The sequence below is a fragment of the Cherax quadricarinatus genome, chromosome 79 (assembly GCF_038502225.1).
Source record: "Cherax quadricarinatus isolate ZL_2023a chromosome 79, ASM3850222v1, whole genome shotgun sequence".
Classification (NCBI taxonomy): Eukaryota; Metazoa; Arthropoda; class Malacostraca; order Decapoda; family Parastacidae; genus Cherax; species Cherax quadricarinatus.
In genome coordinates this window covers 15,842,261-15,868,426 of record NC_091370.1, presented here as the reverse complement: position 1 = coordinate 15,868,426, position 26,166 = coordinate 15,842,261, and the positions used below count along the sequence as shown (strand labels likewise).

Genomic DNA, 26,166 nt, shown 5'->3' with positions numbered 1-26,166 from the left:
ACATCCCAAACCCCTCCTTTAAAATGTAGGCATTGTACTTCGCACCTGCAGGATTCAAGTCCAGCTAACCAGTTTCCCTGAATCCCTTCACAAAATATTACCCTGCTCACACTTCGACAGCTTGTCAAGTCCCAAAAACCATTCGTCTCCACACACTTCTATCTAACATGCTCACACATACCTGCTGTATGTCTAAGCCCCTTGCACACAAAACCCTTTATACCCCTTCCCTCCATCCTTTCCAAGGACAACCCCTACCCCTCTTTCCCTCCACTGCAGATTTATACACCTTCCAAGACTTAAATTTTCAAAATAACCCTTGCTTTTCAAAATCACATATTTTTTGGTCTATTTTTTTCTGTTCAATAAGGTTATTTATTACAGGTTATGATGTGCCAGTGTTGAGTCAGTATCTGGACTGGATTGCGGTGATGACATATGATTACCATGGACAGTGGGACAAGAAGACTGGCCATGTTGCTCCCATGTATGCACATCCTGAAGACGACAACCTGGCCTTCAACACTGTGAGTCCCTTTGTTCCCTCCTGCCTTATTTCATCTACTTTGCTCATCACCTGTGCAGTATGTCTTTTTGTCATCTTTTTCACACTCAGATCCTTACAAGCATACATTAATCTTAATTTTATAGTCTTGTGAATTTTCAAGTAAAAATAAAAGCTATACTGTATTAATTCTTGAACTTGGACAACTGTGGTCATTTGTGAATTCAGCTATCCAGTAGCTGTTAAATAAATAATAGTCTTTTTCAGTTAAGAATTTATTGTCATAGTTCCAAGACTGGTTTTTAAATTAAGAATTTACTCAGTCATAATACCAAGATTGATTTTTAAGTTAAGAAGTTACTGTCATAACTCAAAGACTATGGTTTCTTTTACATATGAAATCCCACTTGATTTCAACTTGTCTGTTGTCTTACAGAACTTCACTATCCACTACTGGATCGAGAAGGGGGCAGATAGGAAAAAATTGGTGTTAGGTATGCCCATGTACGGCCAGTCCTTCTCACTAGCTGAGACAGGGAACAAGGGACTCAACCAGAAGACCTATGGAGGGGGTGAGGCTGGACAGTACACACGAGCTAGAGGATTCCTCGCATATTATGAGGCAAGTTAATGTTTTTCCTGCTCTTGATACCTCTACTACTATTACTTTTGTGACTTATACCACTATCATACCATACTGTACTACTCTTGCTGGACTATACTAAATCTATCACCACTGCCTTTGCTGATGCTAACATTTTTACTGTTAACATGACTCACAAAATCGTAATGACATGATTGCAAACAAACCATACCACGGGCGGGGATAGAACCTGCGATCAGAGAGTCTCAAAACTCCAGACCGTCACATTAGCCACTGGGCCAGCTAGCCACAATAAGATTCATCCAACCTTCCTATGGTGTAGAAATATACCTAGTTGGATGAATCTTATTGTGGCTAGCTGGCCCAGTGGCTAACGCGACAGTCTGGAATTTTGAGACTCTTTGATCGCGGGGTCTATCCCTGCTTATAACAATATGTTGCTGCTGCCTCATTGTTGATGTGATTTTTACTAGACTTTTATTGTTATTTCTACTGTTGTTACTTCAACTGTTGCTACTGTATTCTGTATACTACACTGTTTCTGTTACATTGTTACTGTTTGCCACTGATGCTGCTGTTACTACTAATATAACTGGTTTTGCCAGTACAGCTATTGCTAAGATAATAGTGTTTTGCTGTTTACTCCCATCCCTTGTACACCTAGTATCATGTGTCACTTGTGTTGTCTTTCACAGATCTGCTACAGAATCCTGAACCTTGGGTGGACGGTGGTAAGAGACCCAAAAGGCACCATGGGTCCCTATGCCTACAAGGGTAACCAGTGGGTCGGTTTTGATGATGTTGAAATGATCAGATACAAGGTTAGTCGACTACGTAGGTTCATTTATATATAATTAGTCCATTATAGAAGTATATGCTAGTGAAAAAGAAAGCCATGTGGTATTGTGAGTTTGTGGTTAAATCCTACTATGTATGTTGAAACCACTGTATAGATTTGGGCTAACAAAATAGTCATGTGGTATTACAAGTTTGTGTTTACAGTACAGGAGGGCCTCTCATATGCAGCACCTCTTATCAGTGTTCCACACTTTTGCTGGCTTCAAATTGAGCCATTGTTCATTATATTTTACCCACTGGTAGGTGGAACAATGGCTCAGTTGAAAGCCAACGAAAATGTGAGCACCAAAAAGAGGTGCTGTATATGAGTGGCTCTCCTGTATATTCTGATGTATTCAAATTACTGCAGAGAGGTGAGCTTTCAGCAAGTATTATGTTGTGGTGAATGTAGAATTGTGATTCCACAGAGGTTCATGTCACTTTAGAGTTGTAAGTGTAATGATACGACAGACTTTGCAGAACTAACAATATGTGATAGTTATATGATGCTCATTTTTTTTTTTTTTTTTTTTGAACTCGGCCATCTCCCACCAAGGCAGGGGTGACAAAAAGAAGAAAATGCATTCACAATCATTCATTCATTCATTAGGTGTGTTGTGTGCTGACATCACATTTCACATTACCCTACAACTGCAGCATAAGAACATAAGAATGGAGGAACACTGCAGAAGGCCTATTGGCCCATACAAGGCAGGTCCTTATCAGAACGACCTTTACCCAAAGCTACCCAAGAATTTACTCCCATACCCAATGACACCAATCAAACCCAGCCCCTCCCACTCGTATATTTGCCCAATCTCTTTTTAAAGCTACCCAAGGTCCTAGCCTCAATCACCCTACTGGGAAGATTGTTCCACCCATCCACAACTTTGTTAGAGAACCAGCACCTACCTATGTCCTTTCTAAATCTAAATTTATTCAACTTAAATCCATTATTTCTGGTTCTTACCTGGTTCGACACCCTCAGTACTTTATTAATATTTTTGTTTATGCCTGTCATCCACTTATACAATTCAGTGATATCTCCCCTCATTCTACATCTCTCCAGAGAGTGGAGATTTAAGGCTTTAAGTCTATCTTCATACGGGAGATTCCTTACACAGTAAATCACCTTAGTCATTCTCCTCTGTATGTTCTCCAATGAGTCTATATCCATCCTGTAGTAAGGAGACCAAAACTGAATGGCATAATCTAAATGAGGCCTCACTAATGATGTATAGAGCTGTAAAATAACTTTTGGACTTCTGTTACTTATACTTCTTGAGATAAATCCTAGTAATCTGTTAGCCTTGTTGCACACACTTAGGCACTGCTGTCTTCGCTTTAGATTTCTGCTTACCATGACTCCCAAGTCTTTTTCACATTCTGTATGATCAAGTTCTACTTCACGTAGTTTATAGCTTTGAGGGTTATTTTCATTACCACGGAGTAGCACCTTACACTTATCCACATTGAACTTCATCTGCCATTTTTCAGACCAAGACATTAATTTGTCCAAATCCTCTTGGAGTTCGTTGTTATCCTCCTCAGAATGAATCATACGGCCTTTCTATCATCAGCAAATTTGCTCATGTCACTCGTAATCCCTTCATCAAGGTCATTAATGTAAATTGTGAACAAGAGAGGGCCTAAAGCTGAACCTTGTGGAATGCCACTAGTGACTAATCCCCATTCAGATTTGACCCTATTGGAAACTCTCTGCTTTCTTTTAGTAAGCCATGCCTCTATCCATGCTAGAACTTTACCCCCTATACCATGAGCTGCCACTTTTCTTAAGTCTCTTGTGAGGTACTCTATCGAAGGCTTTACCAAAATCCAGATAAGCAATATCATATTCTTTATCACTGTCTACTACCTCAAATGTTCTATTGAAGAACGTCAGTAAATTTGTCAGGCAAGAACAACCTCTCGTGAACCCATGCTGAGATTCATTAATCAAATTATGCACTTCGAAGTGACTTCTAATAATGTCAGCTATAATTGATTCTAATAACTTGCCCACTATAGATGTCAGGCTTATTGGACGGTAATTTGCAGGAATGGACTTATCTCCTGATTTGAATATAGGAACCACATTAGCCATCTTCCACAACTCTGGCACAACACCAGTAAGGATGGACACATTAAACACACTTGTTAATGGCTGACTAAGTTCCATCTTGCATTCCTTAAGTATCCTGGAAAACAACTCATCGTGCCCCGGGGACTTATTTTGCTTCAGTTTGTCTATCTGTTTGATAACCATGTCCCTTGTGACAGTAATATTAGTTAATTTGAATTCATCAGGAACTGAATAATCGTTAATTTCTGGAGTCTCAATTATGTCTTCCTGTGTAAAAACTGACAAAAAAATAGTCATTAAATAAGGAACACACTTCCAGTTCGTTATCCGTCATCTGTCCATTCCCAGTTTTCAGAGGTCCTACTTTTTCCTTCACCTTCGTCCTATACACTTGAAAGAAGCCCTTTGGATTGGTCTTTGATTCATTAGCAACTCTAATTTCATAGTCACATCTAGCCTTTCTAATCCCCTTTTTTACTTCTCTTTTAAGCTGAACATATTGGTCAGTAAGGTTAACCTCTCATCTTCTGATGCACCTATAAATTCTCCTTTTCTCCCCTAATAGATGCTTTAGCCTCCTGTTAACCCATTTGGGATCATTATTATTAGACCCACTTTCTCTCTGGGGAATGTATATACTCTGAGCACAGTGTACATTATTAAGAAAAAATCATAAATGCAGATCCCTTCGTAATCATAAGTATGATCATCGTTGGTAAAATCATTAGCTAGATAACCCCCAACCAAGATTAGACAGGTGTTCCCCAAGTCCACTGTAATTGGCAGAACAAAAATCAGGGATTTTTACCGTATTATCATTATTCTGTATTCCCAGTTAATGCTAAAAGTGATGGATCTGTGATCATTTGCGCCAAGCTCTTCAGTGATCTCCAGATTATTTACGAGTGTTTCTTTATTTGACAAGACTAGGTTGAGCAAATTATTACCCCTGGTAGGCTCTGTTACACACTGCTTCAGAAAACAGTCCTGAACTGTTCCCATAGTCACTGGATTCCAGATTACTAGTCAAAGAAGTCCAGTCAATTTGACTAAAGTTAAAATCCCCTACTATCACTACGTTATTGTCTAGAAGCCCTAAAAATTTAATCCCAGAGAAGTCTCCCTCTATCGTGATCCAAGACTGGAGGTTGGTATATTACACTTAGAATTAATTTTTCTTGACCTTCTACAAACTCTACCCAAACAGATTCTGTTACTATTCCATCTATTTTTATACTTGTTTTTATGCAACAATTAATATTTTCTCGAACATATAATGCAACTCCTCCCCCCTTCCTATTATATCTGTCCACTTGGAAAAACTTAAACCCTTGAATGTCACACTCAGCAATCATATCCCGATTCTTTAAATCATACCACGTTTCAGTTAATGCAATGACATCAAAGTTCCTAGCACATGCTACCAAACGTAGTTCATTAATCTTATTTCTTGCACTTTGACTGTTACCATAAAATACCATCATATGTTTCTTCCTCTGCACATCCCTCCCATTCACCTCCGCTTTTACACAATTTCTGAAATTATCATTACCCAGCGTTACTCCATGACTGTTATTATTAAGATTCATAATATCAAAGCCCAAGTCATTATGTCCATTCTCATTATTTTTCATTTCTAAACCCATACCTCTAACTAATCCTAGTTTAAAGTCTTAACAATCCCCTCAACTGAGCTAGCAAGAAAACCCACACCTCACCCTTCCTTCAGAGTGCAGACACTGTGTTCTCTACATGAGAATTCTCTACATGACATTCACACCACATTTCACTCTCAAACATGGCATCTCTTCAGCCTCTAGCATCCCTCTCACTGCAACATTCAAAACCCATGCCTCATGCCCATTAAAAATATCACTACCACTATATTCTAATACATTCCCATTTTGTTCTTTCATAGATAAAATTCTTTCTTGCTAGATACCTCAACATACAACCCACTTTTTGTTCTTCAAATAGAATGGCAGTATCCCCACCCCTCCCTCATAGTATGGGCACTGTACTTAAAATTAATAATTAAAATGTTATATTTCTTATGAGCCATATGAAGAAGTTTGAGTAAATGTAAGCACAGAAGAAAGCCACTAATTATACATTGCATTTAGGTAAACTAATCATAAGACTTATTATTTTTTTTTTTTTTTTTTCAACAAGTCGGCCGTCTCCCACCGAGGCAGGGTGACCCAAAAAAGAAAGAAAATCCCCAAAAAGAAAATACTTTCATCATCATTCAACACTTTCACCACACTCGCACATTATCACTGTTTTTGCAGAGGTGCTCAGAATACAACAGTCTAGAAGCATACACATATAAAGATACACAACATATCCCTCCAAACTGCCAATATCCCAAACCCCTCCTTTAAAGTGCAGCCATTGTACTTCCCATTTCCAGGACTCAAGTCCGACTATATGAAAATAACCGGTTTCCCTGAATCCCTTCACTAAATATTACCCTGCTCACACTCCAACAGATCGTCAGGTCCCAAGTACCATTCGTCTCCATTCACTCCTATCTAACACGCTCACGCACGCTTGCTGGAAGTCCACATGACCTATGTTGTGTACTTGGTGTGTGTAATGCACATCATGTCATGTGTACTTGTTTTTGTGGTATGTTTAGTCAATGTCTTCACATATTTATGAGGTGCACATGGCCTGTATGGTGCAAGTAAGCTCTCTAAAGCTATTCTATATAGTAAAATTGAAAAAGTACATCCAAAATTAAATAGCATATATTATGAAGTCCTTTTCATGTCCTGTTCAATTTTGGGTACACTTTTTCAACTGCATTTACAAAATATCGCACTATATAGAGGAACTTTAGAAGAGAGCTTGCAGTACTTCATTTGTTTGTAATAAGAATGTTAGTCTGTGCACCATATCACTGAAGCAAAATGAGTCTTATTAATGGGGCTCATTTCTTTCCCAGTCTGAATTCATCAAAAAGATGGGTCTGGGAGGTGGCATGATCTGGGCACTGGACCTGGATGACTTCAAGAACCGCTGTGGCTGTGAACACCACCCACTTCTGAGGACTATCAACAGGGTCCTCAGAAACTACCCTCAACCTGATCCTCAGTGCCCCAGACTTGGAGGTGTGTGAGGGTGCTTTTTGTAGTAGTAGTATTGGCAGTTAGAATTAGTAGCAGCAGCAGTATTGGTAGTTAGTAGTAGTAGTAGTAATAGGAGCAGAAGCAACAAATGACATAATGATAGTGAAGGTGGTGGTAAGGAAAAGGGGTGAGAGTGAGGAGATGATGCAGTTATTGTGTTTGCCATTTCTCTCCTGTGAAGGCTTACTCAGCCCTGTAACAACTTCAGACAGTATTACTAAGGCTGGCTCCTCCTCAGGAAAATTAGTGAATAGAAAAAGAAATAATAACAGACAAACATAAACACTTTATTATATAGAAAATATAAAATATAAAACACTTAAATATGAAATATTAATCCTACATTAAATAAAATGAAAAATGAAAAATATAAATGATAACTGAATTCAACGCTAATATATACAGGGGTGTCTGGTGTTGGTGACACTGTGTTGTTGAAATCGTAGCTGTTGCTGATGATGGGGGGGGGGTCGCAGGTGTTGGTTACGACCCACTGGCTAGTTCTTCACAGTAGATAGAGCCTTGAGTATTATCCCGATGACAGGAAAGCAGGTTCTTTACCGCTGCAATGATGTGGGGTTACGTCCTGCAATTTCATACAGGTGCACAGGTAATTAAATCCAAAATGGGACGTCTCCAGGACGTTAGTCCGTCTCCTGTTCTTCTCGTTGATTGACAGGTGACCCTCACTGTCATCCAAGCTGAAAAGATAGACAGGTTACCCACTGCTTAAATAATCACTCTCCATGGCAAGTACAATACTCAAAAGACGTGGTGATTATTACAACAGTCAACCTAGAGCAAGACTGAAAGGACTAAGTTTATTATTGGTCAAAAGTGAAGCTTTTAACCAATAAATCCACTAGAATACAAGGCAGGCATGTACTTACAGTAGTGTTGGGAGCTGTGAGTCGAGTGATTTACTGTTTGACCAGAGCCCCACACGTCACCTTTCGGGGGGGGGGGAAGAGGGAGGGGAAGGGATAGCGGGAGCTAGACTGACCCTACCTTAACAAGCAGCCGGCAGTCAAACTATCACTTTCAGGGAGGGGGGGCAGGAAAAACGGCTTGCCCTACCTTAACTAGTAGCCGGCAATGAAACTACCTTAACTAGTAGCCGGCAATGAAACTACTATATCGCTACTCCTATCTATTGAACTTTTCCCTCACACTCCCCCATACCAAGACTTATAGTCAAGGAGTATAAGAAGAATAGGCGAGGAAAAAGTTCTAACATGTGGAAGTCGCGTAAGGCAACAAATCTTCTACTGACTGTCACGACTTAACCAGTCAGAGAAATAATTGGATAAACCATTGATATACACAATATGGAACTTAAAAGCCTGGAGTGCCAATGTCCACCTCAAGAGGCGACTGTTGGTTCCCTTAAAAGTTTCTAGGTATATCAAAGGTTTGTGGTCCGTTTCTAAAATGAATTCTTTTCCCAGCAAATAAAATTTAAGTTTGGAGATACCCCACACAAGGGCTAAACATTCCTTTTCTATTGTGGAGTATCTTGTTTCTGCGGGAAGGAGTTTCCGGCTTAGGAAGCATACAGGGAAGGGAGTACCATCATGGTATTGTAGTAACACCGCACCTAAGCCAGTATTGGAGGCATCAGTTCTCAAACAAAATGTTTTATTAATATCTGGAATCTTAAGTATAGGGTCTTTCGAAAAGATACTTTTAATCTCATTAAACTTTTCCCGAGCTATGTCGGAAAGTTCAAGAGGTTCCTTCACAGACTTTTTAAGGAAGTCGGATAAGATGCCTGTAAGATCAGTAAGGTTCGGGATAAACCGTGCATAAAAATTTACAGAACCAAGAAAGCTTCGCATGAGCTTCTTGGTTTTGGGGAATTTAAATTCTAATAAAGCTTTGATCTTACTGGGGAGAGGCTGCAGAGAGTTATTAGAAAGTATCAGTCCAAGATATCTAATCTTGTTATACCCAAGGAAGCATTTCTTCGGCTTGGCAGTGAGGCCATGTGAGCGTAACCTACGCAAAACTGATGTTAATGTTTGGATATGTTCGCCCCACGTAGATGTCATTACGTAAATGTTATCAAAATAAACTGAAACATTTGGCATATTACCCAAGACCTTTCTCATCAGTCTCACGTAGGTAGCACAGGCAGTTACCAAACCGAAGGGCATAGTTCTATATTGCATCAGTCCTTGGTGTGTAGGAAAAGCGGTGTACTGCTTAGAAGAAGGATCTAACATTACTTGATGATATGCCTGCGCAATATCAATCTCTGAAAAGAAGGAAGCGTCATAAAATTTGTGTAGATCGCTATCTATTAAGGGCATAGGCTCAGCATCCCACCGAGTTATAGCATTAAGGCCTCTGAAGTCAATAGCAAGTCTATATGAATTATCCTCCTTCTTAACCATGACTACTGGTGAACAATATGAAGATACTGAAGGTTCAATGATCTTTAGTTTTAATAATTTGTCTACCTCTCGGTCAAATGCATCCCTAAGGTGAACTGGAACTGGGTATAATTTTCGTTTGATAGGATTGTCCGTCACTAAGTCAATCTTATGGACTACCGTGGAGGTAACACCTGGAATATCAGTAAAGACGTCTGAAAAGTTACTCACACATTGAAGTAGTTCAAGTAGTTCATGTCTCTTATGGTCATCCAAAGATTCATTAATATTAATGTTGGTTGCATCCGAGTGGTCAAGAGTCACCAAGTCATGTAGTTCTTCATCATAGTCTAAGTTAGAGGTGTCAATTACGCACACTTTACATTCTTCAGTTGTTTTATCAAGTTCGTGTGGAAAAACTAAGTCAAAGTTATTAAGGCAGTTAACCGAATTTCTTCGGTAATATTTCTTAAGGATGTTGATATGATAAAGCTTAGGTTTCCCCTTGACTTCTATGAGGTAGTCAACTTTCCCACAAATTTTTAATACTTTATATGGACCTTTCCATGCTACTAATAATTTATTTGACTTGATAGGCAAAAGTACAAGAACTTCATCTCCTACTTTAAAACTTCTCCTCTGACTTTTGGAATCAAAATAGGTTTTGTACTGGTCCATTGACAAGCTTAGGTTTTTCGAAACTATGTCAGAGGTCTCCTCAAGTTTGGATCTAAGGTCAAGGAGAAACTGGTAAGAAGACTGAACCTCAGCATTTACCTCCTCATTAGTCCATAAGTCATGAAGGATGGACAGTGGACCTCTGGCCTGTCTACCATAGAGAAGTTCAAAAGGTGAAAACCCCAAAGAGTCACTGGGAACTTCCCTCATGGCAAACAAAGCACAGGGTAGGTAACGATGCCACTCCTTAGGTTTAAGGGAGCAAAGTTTCCTTAAAATGGACTTGAGAATCGAATGCTGGCGCTCAATCCTCCCATTACAGCTGGGATGATAGGGTGTGGTGAAGAGAGGCTTCACTCCTAGAAGTTGGTAGAGATGTTGCATTAAGTCAGATGTGAATTGTGTCCCACGGTCAGACAAAATTTCTCTAGGGATGCCCACTCTGGAGAAGATGGACAAAAGGGCTTCAGCCACCTCTGTAGTAGTTATGGTCTTTAAGGGAACGGCTTCAGGGAAACTCGAAGCATAATCAACTAATGTTAATATATATCTATGTCCCCCAGATGAAAGTGGAGATAAAGGACCAACGATGTCAATAGCTACTCTTTCAAACGGTACCGTAAAGATAGGCATTTTGACCATAGGTACTCGCCTGGTACCTCGGGAGGATGACAGTTGGCAAACTTTACACGATCTACAATAAGTAGTGACATCTGAGGACATTTTAGGCCAAAAATAGGTTTCCCTAATTTTATTTAAAGTTTTACGATGCGAGAAATGTCCGGCCACTGGCAGGTCATGAGCCATTTTAAGAACAGTCTCTCTGCATTGACTTGGAACAACTAAGATGGAATAGTCTGTCTCATCTGAATTTAATTTGAATACTGACTTGTGCAAGATACCTTTTATATATTCAAATTTATATGAAAAGTTTTTCCTTTGGATAACTTGATTTTGTTTAGCGGCATTATGGCAATTCTGAAGAGAAGGGCAATTACGTTGCAAATTGACAAAGGAGTCCTTCGATATGTCTAAAGGCTTAAAGTCAGGGAAAATCAAAGGATGGACAGTAGGGGAAGCATGGGCTTTGGTCTGAGCCCTAGTCAAGACATTTATGGTATCGGAGGTGATATCTTCACTTTCATCTAACAAGTGAACCGGTGATCCTACTACCTCGCTTTCGAGAGTAGCATCACTGGTTTTTAATCCCACATGAATCTCACGAGACATTGTCTCATCTGAACTTTCGAGGGGCTTCTCCGACTCTACAGGAAGAGGATCTGAAACACCTATGTCCATCTTTGGTGATGAGAGGTCAACCTCAGAAGGAAGAATGGCACCTTTTACATTACCTATTAGTACGGAGCAAGAAGTGATGGGAGCTAGTACGGCTTCAGACCAACCTGTGAACCATTTAGACCTAATGTAACAACGGATGGTAGGAAAAGTGTCTGTACGGCCCAAGTAGTCTGAAAGTATAGCAGAGGAATGAGTTTCTTTAAGATTAGGGAACAGCTTATCAGAAATTACTATACATGTGCATCCAGTGTCTCGTAAAATGGTAGATACATTAAGTCCATTAACTGTTCCTGAACAGAAGGGTGCTTGGTCATTACAGTCTTTAAAACATCTTCCAACTTTTTGGACCTTCTTAGAAGGACAATCTGGACGTTTATGTCCCTTAACACCACACAAATGACAAACAGGAATAAAAGAAGTCATTTTACTTTCCACTAGAGGCTTTGATTTCTTCAGGTCTGATGAACCCTTGCCCTTAGGGTTCGATCCCTTTAGGTCTTTATAGGAATTGTGAGCCTCAGCATACAGGTCAGCAGCCTCAGCAACTTCCTCAGCTTTAATCAGGTTACGTTCTCTAATGAATGTTCGTATCTGGTGAGGAAGAGCTGTCAGGAACTGGTCAGCAACCATGAAGTCTCGAAGAGATTCATAACTGTGATCAATTCCTGAACTCTCTATCCAAAAGTCGAACAAACGAAAGAGTGTTACCTGTAACTGTTGAAAGTTCTGGCCAGGCTGTAAGGTGGCATACCTGAAATCTTTCCTGTAAGAATTAGTGGTTTTTTGATATGCTTTAAGGATTGCCTTCTTCAGTAGGTTATAATTACATATGATATCCTGCGACAAAGTTGCATAGATATTTAAGGCTGTACCAGAAAATAACATTCCTAACCTGGTAGCCCAGGTGTCAGCAGGCCATTCACAGAGGGTAGCGGTATTTTCAAACCTGATAATGTATGAAGTTATGTCTTCCCCCTCTGTGAAGGGAGGTAAATTAGGTGTTGGAATATGTGCACTGACTGCACGTTGTTCCATTACTCCTTCCTCTAATTGTTGTTGTGTAAAAGTTAACTTTTTATTCTCTAATTCAAGGCGAGATTTTTCGAGCTCGCGATCCTTTTCTCTCTCTATTAACTCATGCTCTCTAGCTCTTTCCTCACGTTCTCTAGCTTTTTCCTCAACTTCTCTATCCTTTGCTCTTTCCTCAAGTTCTCTTAATTTAACCTGTTCCTCACGTATCTTAGCTTGTTCCTCACGTATCTTAGCTTGTTCCTCACGTTCCCTAGCTCTTTCCTCACGATCAAGTCTATCACGCTCTTTTTGGTCTTCTCGCTCTCTTTCTAACTGTCTTTCTTGGATTTCTCTCTCAATTCTCTCTCTCTCCTTTTTCTCCTGTCTTTCAAGGTTCTCTTTCTCCTTTTTCTCTTCTCTTTCGATTCTCTCTCTCTCCTTTTCTTCTTCTCTTTCCCTTTCTAACTGTCTTTCTTCTCTCTCAATTCTCTCTCTTTCAAGTCTTTCCTGGATCTTAGCACTAATGAAAGATTCTAAATTTTTCCCTGTTATTCCTAACTTACTTCCAGCGTTCATCCAAAACTGGTATTCCTCCATGCTTGCAAGAATAACTTAAACTATCAGGGGAAATGAAACGGGTATTAAAGAAAACGGAGGGTTCAATTCCTGCTCCGCTCAAACTGTAAATAAACCAGAGGGCTCGATCCCTGCTTCAATTAAACAATATGTATTAACGAAAACGAAGGGTTCTATGCCGGCTCCGAGCAAACAGTAAGTAGAATGGGGTCCCTTGACCATCCAATCTTCTCACCAACAAATCAAGAGTGTCCTATGACAGTTCCCTTGATATAATAAAGAGCTCAATGAAACAAGTTGTCACTGGAAAATCTCGGGTCCCTAGAGTCTAATCCTCCAAAGTGTTTCAAGCTTACATAAAAAAGTGGCAGAATTAAATATTATATCCTGCCTGACTTGACTTACAATAAATTGAGACTATAACAATCACCAAATCTTTTAAATACCTGTACCGTAGTCCTACCATAGAGAATGATTACTCATGGCTGGTGGTAACCGTCTGTGGTATGCGGCGTTGAAGTTCCAATGGTAGATTCGAGATGGAGTTGAATCTTGATTCAGTAGAGTTGATCCTGGCAAGGTCGCCACTTGTGAAGGCTTACTCAGCCCTGTAACAACTTCAGACAGTATTACCAAGGCTGGCTCCTCCTCAGGAAAATTAGTGAATAGAAAAAGAAATAATAACAGACAAACATAAACACTTTATTATATAGAAAATATAAAATATAAAACACTTAAATATGAAATATTAATCCTACATTAAAAAAAATGAAAAATATAAATGATAACTGAATTCAACGCTAATAGGTATAGGGGTGTCTGGTGTTGGTGACACTGTGTTGTTGAAATCGTAGCCGTTGCTGATGATGGGGGGGGGTCGCAGGTGTTGGTTACGACCCACTGGCTAGTTCTTCACAGTAGATAGAGCCTTGAGTATTATCCCGATGGCAGGAAAGCAGGTTCTTTACCGCTGCAATGATGTGGGGTTACGTCCTGCAATTTCATACAGGTGCACAGGTAATTAAATCCAAAATGGGACGTCTCCAGGACGTTAGTCCGTCTCCTGTTCTTCTCGTTGATTGACAGGTGACCCTCACTGTCATCCAAGCTGAAAAGATAGACAGGTTACCCACTGCTTAAATAATCACTCTCCATGGCAAGTACAATACTCAAAAGACGTGGTGATTATTACAACAGTCAACCTAGAGCAAGACTGAAAGGACTAAGTTTATTATTGGTCAAAAGTGAAGCTTTTAACCAATAAATCCACTAGAATACAAGGCAGGCATGTACTTACAGTAGTGTTGGGAGCTGTGAGTCGAGTGATTTACTGTTTGACCAGAGCCCCACACGTCACCTTTCGGGGGGGGGAGGAAGAGGGAGGGGAAGGGACAGCGGGAGCTAGACTGACCCTACCTTAACAAGCAGCCGGCAGTCAAACTATCACTTTCAGGGAGGGGGAAAAAAGGCAGGAAAAACGGGAGCTTGACTTACCCTACCTTAACTAGAAGCCGGCAATGAAACTATAAAATGGAAGAAGTACTACTGAAATAGAGATGACTTTCGTTGGTTTCAAGAATGAAAGTATAGCTTGAAATTGGGCTCAAAGCAGCAAAAATATGTTTTTGCTCATTTTCCTGAAGATGGGTAAGGCCCCCATACACCCCCAATCTGTTTTATGAGTTTGTAATAGTCCTAATTCAATTATTGGAAAGCTGTAAACCATGACCAAACATTCCCTGTTATACAGTGGACCCCCGGTTAACGATATTTTTTCATTCCAGAAGTATGTTCAAGTGCCAGTACTGACCAAATTTGTTCCCATAAGGAATATTGTGAAGTAGATTAGTCCATTTCAGACCCCCAAACATACGCGTACAAACGCACTGACATAAATACACTTACATAATTGGTCGCATTGGGAGGTGATCGTTAACCCTTTATCGTGCAAGGGGTCCGAAAATTTGAAATTCGAACTGAACTCCCTATGGTGGATAGAGTAACTCAATACAAGGTCACTGATCCCATATAAATTGATTTCTGATGGTTAGTTTTCGAGCAATTGCTAATCTCCGAAGACCGAAAATATTCGGCTGGGCCCGACAAAGGGATTAAAAAATTTTATGTTGCAAACTTGCAATTGTTAATAAAACACACCAAAACAATTTTTTAAATTTAATATACAAACAGACAATATAAAAAACATAAATGGAACTTGAATCAAAACATTTTTTAATTGTTACAAAAATATAAAAAGGAAGCAAATCTCAACAATGACAAATTGCAAAGGGATGCAACTTTCAATCCCTATATTCCTGAGATTCATTTGGATGACCAATTATTCTATATTGCTAATTGATGGTATGGTAGTCGCTGAAGCAATTTCTATCACTCTTTATCCAGATTTACTTTGCATACAGAACACTGGAATGAGGATGTGACCAATTTCTTCGAGTGGCTGCAATAGTTGCAATCGTAATACCTTACTTTTTCTTCACTAATTTCTGTTTTTTGGCTGGCCTTTCTTCCTCCTCATCATCACTTGACACCTGTGCATCCGGTGGCAAGTATTCATCACCACTATCCAGCAATTCTGGTTCATCTACCTCTGCTTCTGAGTCACTCTCTTCAGAAACGCAGACATACCTCGACCTGCTGGTGGACTGCTCCCCATAAAACAACTTCTCATTGATCTGGAAGGACAATAGAAACCTCCTGTATAGATCCAGACCACTACAGAGTTCATATATGCAATTGAAATTTTTTTATAAATATTTATTTGACTAAAATTGGACATTCCCGGAAACTCGGGCAAGACCGAAATAATTCAGTATAAAATGCTTGCACTTTTTTCAACTGCATGCTACACTCATATTATGCTTCACACGGACTTTAGGTATATATCAAAATATGCCTAAACTATTCATGTAAGCACTAAACACAACAATCAGTACTTACCGACATTGTAGAATGTATAATCCAAGAGTAGATTAGTAAGGGTGGAGGGAAAAATGCGTGTGTGGGCGGAGCCAAGCCACCAGTGTTTATATTTTGATCTCTCAACCAATGGGAAGGCGGCAGAAGCGAACTGTACTTAGCTGAAGAGACTCAGGGAAGGCTTGTGATTGGTTGGAACTAAAGAACGGGAAGCTGGCCGCGCGGGGCACGGAGTATGACACGCCCCCAAAACACGTAATTAATACCGAATTTTCCCCCAAACATACGCGTACAAACGCACTGACATAAATACACTTACATAATTGGTCGCATTGGGAGGTGATCGTTAAGCGGGGGTCCACTGTATTTTATTTTCCAAGAAATTGAGTAATTTTTTTTTATTCTAAATTCAAAATGGAAGGCAAGTGTAATATAAGAGAGGCCTCAGGATGTGATTAATAAACAAAGGAAATGTTTTAGTGCTAGGAATGTCTGCTTTATATATTTTGCACTCTATTTTTAAATTGGTATCTTTTAATTTTGTGTAAAATTGGCCAAATTACTGTCCTCTGTGTGCTTTATAGGATAGTTGTAACAGTTGAATGGGTGTTTTTTTGTAGTCAGTCAGTAGAACAGAAGGCATACTAGAGAAATAGCTAAGAATTGGTCAAAATCACTAACTTTGTGCCTGTGTAATTCCATGAGTTTTCCATCAGATTTGATGCTTTTGGTGTCATTATCTTCGGAAAAAGATTCTCAGCCATTTCAGAATAATTTTTTTTTAAACGTGGACACTGAGAGCAATATTAATTTCAGAGGTATGGACAGTGAAAGGGTTAATGTGTACATACTTCTTCAACATTGCATATAATAGTAATAATAATAATATTTTATTTCAGCATGATACAATGTTTGTACAGAGATGGGTGACACTTAGTTGTGCATGCAGAAAACCCATAATCATGCAGAGCATTTTGGGCAAGATGAGAGGAAGTTGATAATGAATAAGAAAAGCTCACTCATTCTATATTTCTCCCTCAGGTGATCAGTCACTGAGTGAGGCTACAGGACTGGTCCCAATGCCCTCAGGACCCCCAGACATTTCACATGTTGTGCCCTCTGTTCTACCAGTCGCTGTGGCTGAAAGACAGGAGTGTCAACCTGGTGCCTTGCTAGCTCACCCAACAGACTGTACCAAATACTTAGAGTGTGTTCATGGCAAGTTACATGAACGTAATTGTGGTTATGGTCTTATGTGGGCTAAGGTAAGTGTTCTTTGGACAATGAAGGATAATGATGATAATGATAAATTTCTCTAAGTCATACAAATATTGTAAATACGTACCTGAATCAGTAAATAGTAGGCACAAAAGAAAGCCATTAATTATGCATGGCATACCTTTACCTTTGATGAATTCCAAGAGCTTTTCTACTCCTGGAACCTGGCCATAGGCCAGGCTTGTCTAGTGCTTGCCTGGTCAACCAGCTGTTGCTGTTGGTGGCCCGCAGCCTTACATATTCATCATAGCCTGGTTTAACTGACATCTTGAAGATACTCCTTCATGGATTAGATGTACAGTACTTCTCATGGGTCTGGAGTGAAAGAGAGGGTCGAGGGAGAATTTTGTGTATAATAATTATGAGACGTTAAATCGTCTTGTGAATGGTAATGTAATGAGTGATAATAACATTAAGTTAAGAGAATGCGAGATGTGAAATAGATCCCCCTGCTCCGAGTGAACGCGTGATTCTCGTACAGAGGATAGTGAAGTTTTATGGAATCACGACTTCTAAACCGGGACAAACCAACGAATACCTTGTCCTGCTGGAATAAGAACAGTGTCGGTGTAGCGGGACATCAAAATGAGATGGTGAATGGAGGAAATAAGGAGCATCAATCACCCCCAGTTAAGTAACCCTTCTAGTTATAACAGACTGATACTGGCCAGTTAGGTATGTTTTAATTGGATAGGTTAAGGGTGATCCAGCCACATCAAGTGATCACCAGGGAATATCTGGTAAGTGATGGGATTATGTACAAGTGTTTTTCCTTGATGGATATATCCATGTGTAACCTACACCCCCCCCCTTTATTCAGTTACACTAATATAATCATACAGTCCACAATTAATTAGTAGCACCGTACTTGTGGGTGCTATCCAATCCATACTGGTCTCGGATAGATATGGATAAGATTGTGAGGTCGAAGGAACCACTAGCGCCTGGAACCAATCTTGGGCGGAAAACATTATATACTGAGTCAAAAAAGGAGAATTAGTGTGCACTACCTAGCAGAGTTTACTGCCAGAGGGGAATCATAGGCCTGGGTGCCGTGTGAAAAAAATAATAATAATTGAACTTTTCTTGTCAGAGGAAAGAAAGTCTCCCTGATAACATTGTGTATACATAGTGTTATAGTGTATACTACACTGGCTCCCTAGTATATAGATGATAAAGGCTAAAGTATCATTTGAAAACAGGTGAATTTGTAAATGAAGTGATAAGCCTATAGAGGCAGGTGCCAGAAGTCGCCAGAAACTTACCACAGGTCAGCTGTTTTAATAATCTTCCTGGCCTGCTAGTGTACTCGCATATAATCTAGTAATACCAGTGAATAGCAGAATACAGTGTTGTAGTAGCAACTAACCAGTATTATAATGGTACTTATTGGAGTGGAGTGACTTTCATTAGTTTCTTTTTTCTTGAAATACCAGACGTATACTGTGAATTTCATATAACCTGTAGTTACCAGTGGTCGCAATATACACAACGAGAAGCAATTATTACTACAGAAAAAGCGTCCTTCCTCCAAAATTTCCACCAGTCAACTATAGTGATAATATAGCATTTATTGTGGTGGAGGCCAAAAAGAAAAACTAGAAAAGCTAGATACAGCGATTGATAAACAAGGGTTGAGGCTCGACCGTTCGTCACTGTAGGAGTTGCCAGCAGTCACTGGATCTTCAACACGCAAGTTATACTTTTGTATCAATCAAATCACATATTACTCGGGTAGAATTTTCCAGTAGATCCTTCATGTGTTAGCCCAAATCAAAAACCAGTATGCTTTAAATAAGTGACCCACTGATCAGATCAGACTGGCTCCGAACCCTCGACTGGACCGAACCCTCGACTGGTCCGAACCCTTGACCGGTTTCAAACGGATTCATTGGACAATAAAGCAGACTGTAAACGGATGGGGTTGTAGGCGCCCTTATAAACACAAACAATAAATATAAAACAAACTCCAGGAGCGTACTCCAGTAAGCTGTCCTGATATACAAGTACAGTTAGAAATAGAAATACAGATAGCTAGAGCTTTATTTAAGGAGGTTATTAATAGAGTATTCAAGAGGTTGCTAGTAGAATTACAGTAAATCAACCATTCAAATCATTATGAAGCTGTGTGTGGTCTGCAATAAATCAAACAAACGGGCTTCCACATGGATAAATTGTCATTTTTGTGGAAATTGGTGTCACGCCCCTTGTGCAGATATCCAAGAACTAGCTACAAGCAGTATTAAAACAGGGAAGTGTTTTTGGGTATGCTCAAAGGAGATAAATCTGTGGACTAAAATCACAAGGGTATTATAAAAGAGGATAACATCAAAGCTGCTTTCATAGACAACCTGGAAGCTTTCTACAACAGATGGGAACATAAAAAGTCTGGGCTGAATGGTACTGCCCTTGATACTGGCCATGTAGTCAGAAACTGTAAGGCTGGAGGTGATGTCCTGGTAGTCAGTAAATGTGGGGCTGATAGTGCTGTCCTGGGAGACAGTAATGGTGAAGCTGGAGATGCTGTCCTGGAAGACAGTAATGGTGAAGCTGGAGGTGCTGTCCTGGGAGACAGTAAAGGTGAAGCTGGAGGTGCTGTCCTGGGAGACAGTAATGGTGAAGCTGGAGATTTTATCCAGGTAGTCGGGAATTATACGCAGGAAGGAATGCATATAAATGACCTCATAGGGGACAGGAGCCGTAGTGGGGAAACAAGTGTAGTCAAAGATAAGATAAAACCAATATTGCAAACTAGAAATACAACAGGAAATAGCAAACAAGAGGACTCCACTAGCAATAGTGAGGATATATTACCAAAAACAACTGGTGGGAGCTCCATTGTTGGTGCTAGGGAAGATAGGAATAAGACAGGTAAACATGCACCAACAGGGAATACAGTCACAGAAACCCAAGGCAAACGGAAACCAAGCCTGTGCACATACTATGCACTTGGTATCTGCAGACATGGGAAATCTGGAAAAACAGATGGGACGTGCAACTATGACCACCCTAGAAAATGCCATGCCCATATGACAACAGGAAAATGCAAACTCCCTTCCTGTAAGCTTTTTCACCCTGAAATGTGTACCTCTTCAGTACAGGAAAGACTGTGCTATAACTTAAATTCCCAGGCACACCATCTAAAGGGGACAAAAAGATACAAAACATCCAGGCCATGGGAAAACCTGGGTAGCCACAGCCACTCAAGAGGGAGAGGTTTTTAGTGCCAGGAAGGAAAAAAAACTGGCAGGAAATGGCAGAAATTGTACACCAAATCCAGTCATTCCTGGAGTGGAACCACAGTCGATGGCCTCCACTCCAAACCAACAGATACAGATACTAATGCCGGAAAAAAAATCCTCCCCCCAGTACCAACAATACCACCAGTCCGATGACATTCTTCTTTGCAAATATACAGGGTCTAAAGCCAGCAACAAACAACAAAATACCTTTCATCCGTGGACTGCTTGCAGAGGCAAAGGCAATGTTCGCGGCTTTCACTGAGACCCACATAAAGGATCGCTTGGACAACAAAATATGGATCCCAGGTTACAACCTATACAGATGTGACAGAGTGAACAGGCAAAAGGGACGGGGTTGGCCTGTACATTGCAGAGTCACTTGTTTGCACAGAACTGCTTAATGCCTCAAATGATGTAGTGGAAGTTTTAGCAGTAAAGATCGAGAACCAAAACCTAGTCATTGTGGTAGTCTACAAGCCTCCGGATGCAACATCCCAGCAATTCCAGGAACAGCTGTTAAAAATTGACCACTGTCTGGAAAATCTTCCAGCTCCTGCACCCAACATCTTGCTCCTGGGGGATTTCAACTTAAGGCACCTAAAATGGAGGAATATAGCAAATAATATTGTTGCAGTAATAACACCAGGAGGCAGCTCTGATGAAAACTCACACTCACACGAGCTTTTAAATCTCTGCACAAAATTCAATTTAATCCAGCAAATAATAGAGCCTACTAGACTGGAGAATACACTAGACCTCATCTTCACTAACAATGATGATCTGATAAGAAATGTCACCATATCAAAAACAATATACTCAGATCACAACATAATTGAGGTTCAGACATGTATGCGCGGAGCCCCAGACCGACAAAATGAGATTAGTCACGAGGGAGCATTCACCAAATTCAACTTCAATAACAAAAACATAAAGTGGGACCAAGTAAACCAAGTCCTAACTGATATAAGCTGGGAAGATATACTAAGCAACACAGACCCCAACTTATGCCTAGAACAGATTAACTTGGTGGCACTCGATGTATGCACAAGACTTATTCCTCTAAGAAAAAGGAGGAGTAGATGTAAAACAGAAAGAGACAGGCGCTCCCTTTACAGGCGACGGAAAAGAATAACAGAGCGGCTAAAAGAGGTCAATCTATCTGAAATGCGTAGGGAGACACTGGTCAGAGAAATAGCAAACATCGAACTTAAGCTAAAGGAATCTTATAGGAGTCAGGAATCGCGGGAAGAACTAAAAGCCATAAATTAAATCGAAAGAAACCCAAAGTATTTCTTCTCCTATGCCAAATCAAAGTCGAGAACAACGTCCAGTATTGGGCCCTTACTTAAACAAGATGGGTCCTACACAGATGACAGCAAGGAAATGAGTGAGCTACTCAAGTCCCAATATGACTCAGTTTTTAGCAAGCCACTAATCAGACTGAGAGTCGAAGATCAAAATGAATTTTTTATGAGAGAGCCACAGAATTTGGTTAACACAAGCCTATCTGATGTTATCCTGACGCCAAATGACTTCGAACAGGCGATAAATGACATGCCCATGCACTCTGCCCCAGGGCCAGACTCATGGAACTCTGTGTTCATCAAGAACTGCAAGAAGCCCCTATCACGAGCCTTTACCATCCTATGGAGAGGGAGCATGGACACGGGGGTCATCCCACAGTTACTAAAAACAACAGACATAGCCCCACTCCACAGAGGGGGCAGTAAAGTAACAGCAAAGAACTACAGACCGATAGCACTAACATCCCATATCATAAAAATCTTTGAAAGAGTCCTAAGAAGCAAGATCACCACCCATCTAGAAACTCATCAGTTACACAACCCAGGGCAACATGGGTTTAGAACAGGTCGCTCCTGTCTGTCTCAACTATTGGATCACTACGACAAGGTCCTAGATGCACTAGAAGACAAAAAGAATGCAGATGTAATATATACAGACTTTGCAAAAGCCTTCGACAAGTGTGACCATGGCGTAATAGCGCACAAAATGTGTGCTAAAGGAATAACAGGAAAAGTCGGTCGATGGATCTATAATTTCCTCACTAACAGAACACAGAGAGTAGTAGTCAACAGAGTAAAGTCCGAGGCAGGCACGGTGTAAAGCTCTGTTCCACAAGGCACAGTACTCGCTCCCATCTTGTTCCTCATCCTCATATCTGACATAGACAAGGATGTCAGCCACAGCACTGTCTTCCTTTGCAGATGACACCCGAATCTGCATGACAGTGTCTTCCATTGCAGACACTGCAAGGCTCCAGGCGGACATCAACCAAATCTTTCAGTGGGCTGCAGAAAACAATATGAAGTTCAACGATGAGAAATTTCAATTACTCAGATATGGTAAACATGAGGAAATTAAATCTTCATCAGAGTACAAAACAAATTCTGGCCACAAAATAGAGCGAAACACCAATGTCAAAGACCTGGGAGTGATCATGTTGGAGGATCTCACCTTCAAGGACCATAACATTGTATCAATCACATCTGCTAGAAAAATGACAGGATGGATAATGAGAACCTTCAAAACGAGGGATGCCAAGCCCATGATGACACTCTTCAGGTCACTTGTTCTATCTAGGCTGGAATATTGCTGCACACTAACAGCACCTTTCAAGGCAGGTGAAATTGCTGACCTAGAAAATGTACAGAGAACCTTCACGGCGCGCATAACGGAGATAAAACACCTCAATTACTGGGAGCGCTTGAGGTTCCTGAACCTGTATTCCCTGGAACGCAGGCGGGAGAGATACATGATTATATACACCTGGAAAATCCTAGAGGGACTAGTACCGAACTTGCACACGAAAATCACTCGCTACGAAAGCAAAAGACTTGGCAGACGATGCAACATCCCCCCAATGAAAAGCAGGGGTGTCACTAGCACGTTAAGAGACCATACAATAAGTGTCAGGGGCCCGAGACTGTTCAACTGCCTCCCAGCATACATAAGGGGGATTACCAACAGACCCCTGGCAGTCTTCAAGCTGGCACTGGACAGGCACCTAAAGTCGGTTCCTGATCAGCCGGGCTGTGGCTCGTACGTTGGTTTGCGTGCAGCCAGCAGTAACAGCTTGGTTGATCAGGCTCTGATCCACCAGGAGGCCTGGTCACAGACCGGGCCGCGGGGGCGTTGACCCCCGGAACTCTCTCCAGGTAAACTCCAGGCTGTTGATGCTGTAGAGAATAGCTGGAGAATTTTTCATGGACTTGTCTCTGGGTTATGGGGTAAACTGGAGATGATAAGGATTAAGGAGTTTATTTCCTTGCATAGCTTACAATGTGTAATTACAGTACTGATTTGCTAAGTGCAAAGAAAGCCACTATCATGCCGAGGCATTTATGGGTTTAAAAGAGAAAGAGGGAATGAAAATACAGCAAATGTTCTGTATGATATATTTTAGGGTACAAAAAATATACAGTTCCATGGTTGTAATTATAACCATTATTTTTAAAGGGGTGGACCAGTAAGCCAGTGGAAGGCCTTGGTCAGATGACCAAAAGCTCCAGCTGCAGGTCATGATATGACTATGAGACCCACATCAGGAAATGCTTGTCCTGTTTCCTGACAACCCTACCTAACCTAACCTAGGGTACAAAGTACAAATTCATCAAGTTGCACTTATCTGTTTACTCAAGGGAGATACCTTGATGCCAATGGGGTGATGTTAATCCCATGAATTGGACCTATTCTTCCTTGTAATTAAGTCTATTGCCTCCTGCTAACCTAGGTGCTGTATAAACCCTATGGGTTTATCCCTCCTCCCTATGAATGTAATACTAATAATACTTGCATCTGCAATTCTGGACTTGAGTGAACATTAAAATGGTATAAAATACCAACAGGTTGTTAGGTAAGACACATATGTACAAGAATGGTATACAATACCGATAATATGAAATTAAGACACATGTGCAACATCTGGGTATCTTTATTGTAGACGTTTCGTCATCCAGTGGCTTTATCAATACAAATTCCAGGACATAAACTGAAGACAGGAGAACTATGTACAGAAGATGAGGTAATCAGTCCCTCAACCTAGCAGTAGGTGCGAAGAGCACCGTAGTCGTGGAGATTCTCCACGACTACGGTTGAGGGACTGATTACCTCATCTTCTGTACATAGTTCTCCTGTCTTCAATTTATGTCCTGGAATTTGTATTGATAAAGCCACTGGATGGCGAAACGTCTACAATAAAGATACCCAGATGTTGCACATGTGTCTCAATTTCATCAAGACACATATGCAACAGTTAGGTATCTTTATTTCGAAACGTTTCGCCTACACAGTAGGCTTCTTCAGTCAAGTACAGAAAAGTTGATAGAAGCAGAAGAGACTTGAAGACGATGTAATCAGTCCATATTGTTTCAGACTATGGAACAATACTCTTCTCCAGACTGAGGGACTGACCACCTCAAAACTTCAAGGGTGATGGACTGATTACATCGTCTTCAAGTCTCTTCTGCTCCTATCAACTTTTCTGTACTCAACTGAAGAAGCCTACTGTGTAGGCGAAACGTAGTACCGAACTTGCACACGAAAATCACTCACTACGAAAGCAAAAGACTTGGCAGACGATGCACCATCCCCCCAATGAAAAGCAGGGGTGTCACTAGCACGTTAAGAGACCATGCAATAAGTGTCAGGGGCCCGAGACTGTTCAACTGCCTCCCAGCATACATAAGGGGGATTACCAACAGACCCCTGGCAGTCTTCAAGCTGGCACTGGACAAGCACCTAAAGTCGGTTCCTGACCAGCCGGGGTGTGGCTCGTACGTTGGTTTGCGTGCAGCCAGCAGCAACAGCCTGGTTGATCAGGCTCTGATCCACCAGGAGGCCTGGTCACAGACCGGGCCGCGGGGGCGTTGACCCCCGGAACTCTCTCCAGGTAAACTCCAGGTAAACTGTTGCATATGTGTCTTACCTAACTGGACTTGAGTCCTGGAGGTGAGAATTACAGTGCCTGCACTCCAAAGGAGGGGTTGGGGATATTTGCTATTTAGAAGAAAATTAAAAGTGAATACAGGAAAGAGTAAGGTTATGAGGATAACAAAAAGATTAGGTGATGAAAGATTGGATATCAGATTGGAGGGAGAGAGTATGGAGGAGGTGAATGTATTCAGATATTTGGGAGTGGACGTGTCAGCGGATGGGTCTATGAAAGATGAGGTGAATTGATGAGGGAAAAAGGGTGAGTAGTGCACTTAGGAGTCTGTGGAGACAAAGAACTTTGTCCTTAGAGGCAAAGAGGGTAATGTATGAGAGTATAGTTTTACCAATGCTCTTATATGGGTGTGAAGCATGGGTGATGAATGTTGCAGCGAGGAGAAGGCTGGAGGCAGTGGAGATGTCATGTCTGAGGGCAATGTGTGGTGTGAATATAATGCAGAGAATTCGTAGTTTGGAAGTTAGGAGGAGGTGCGGGATTACAAAAACTGTTGTCCAGAGGGCTGTTGTTGAGGTGGTTTGGACATGTAGAGAGAATGGAGCGAAACAGAGTGACTTTAAGAGTGTATCAGTCTGTAGTGGAAGGAAGACGGGGTAGGGGTCGGCCTAGGAAAGGTTGGAGGGAGGAGGTAAAGGAGG

The 26,166-nt window shown here is 40.9% G+C and overlaps 1 protein-coding gene across 4 annotated transcripts in view; it reads left to right on the top strand.

Moving 5' to 3' along the window:
- The window catches only part of Cht10 (Chitinase 10), a 230,269-nt gene that overhangs the window by 185,112 nt on the left and 18,991 nt on the right, over positions 1-26,166 (top strand). For all 4 annotated transcript variants that reach the window (XM_070101974.1, XM_070101973.1, XM_053797031.2 and 1 more), the window contains 5 exons: positions 385-527; positions 942-1,127; positions 1,805-1,930; positions 6,980-7,145; positions 17,081-17,304. In XM_070101974.1, the coding sequence (XP_069958075.1) occupies positions 385-527; positions 942-1,127; positions 1,805-1,930; positions 6,980-7,145; positions 17,081-17,304 (845 nt within the window). The remainder of the gene's footprint in view (positions 1-384; positions 528-941; positions 1,128-1,804; positions 1,931-6,979; positions 7,146-17,080; positions 17,305-26,166) is intronic.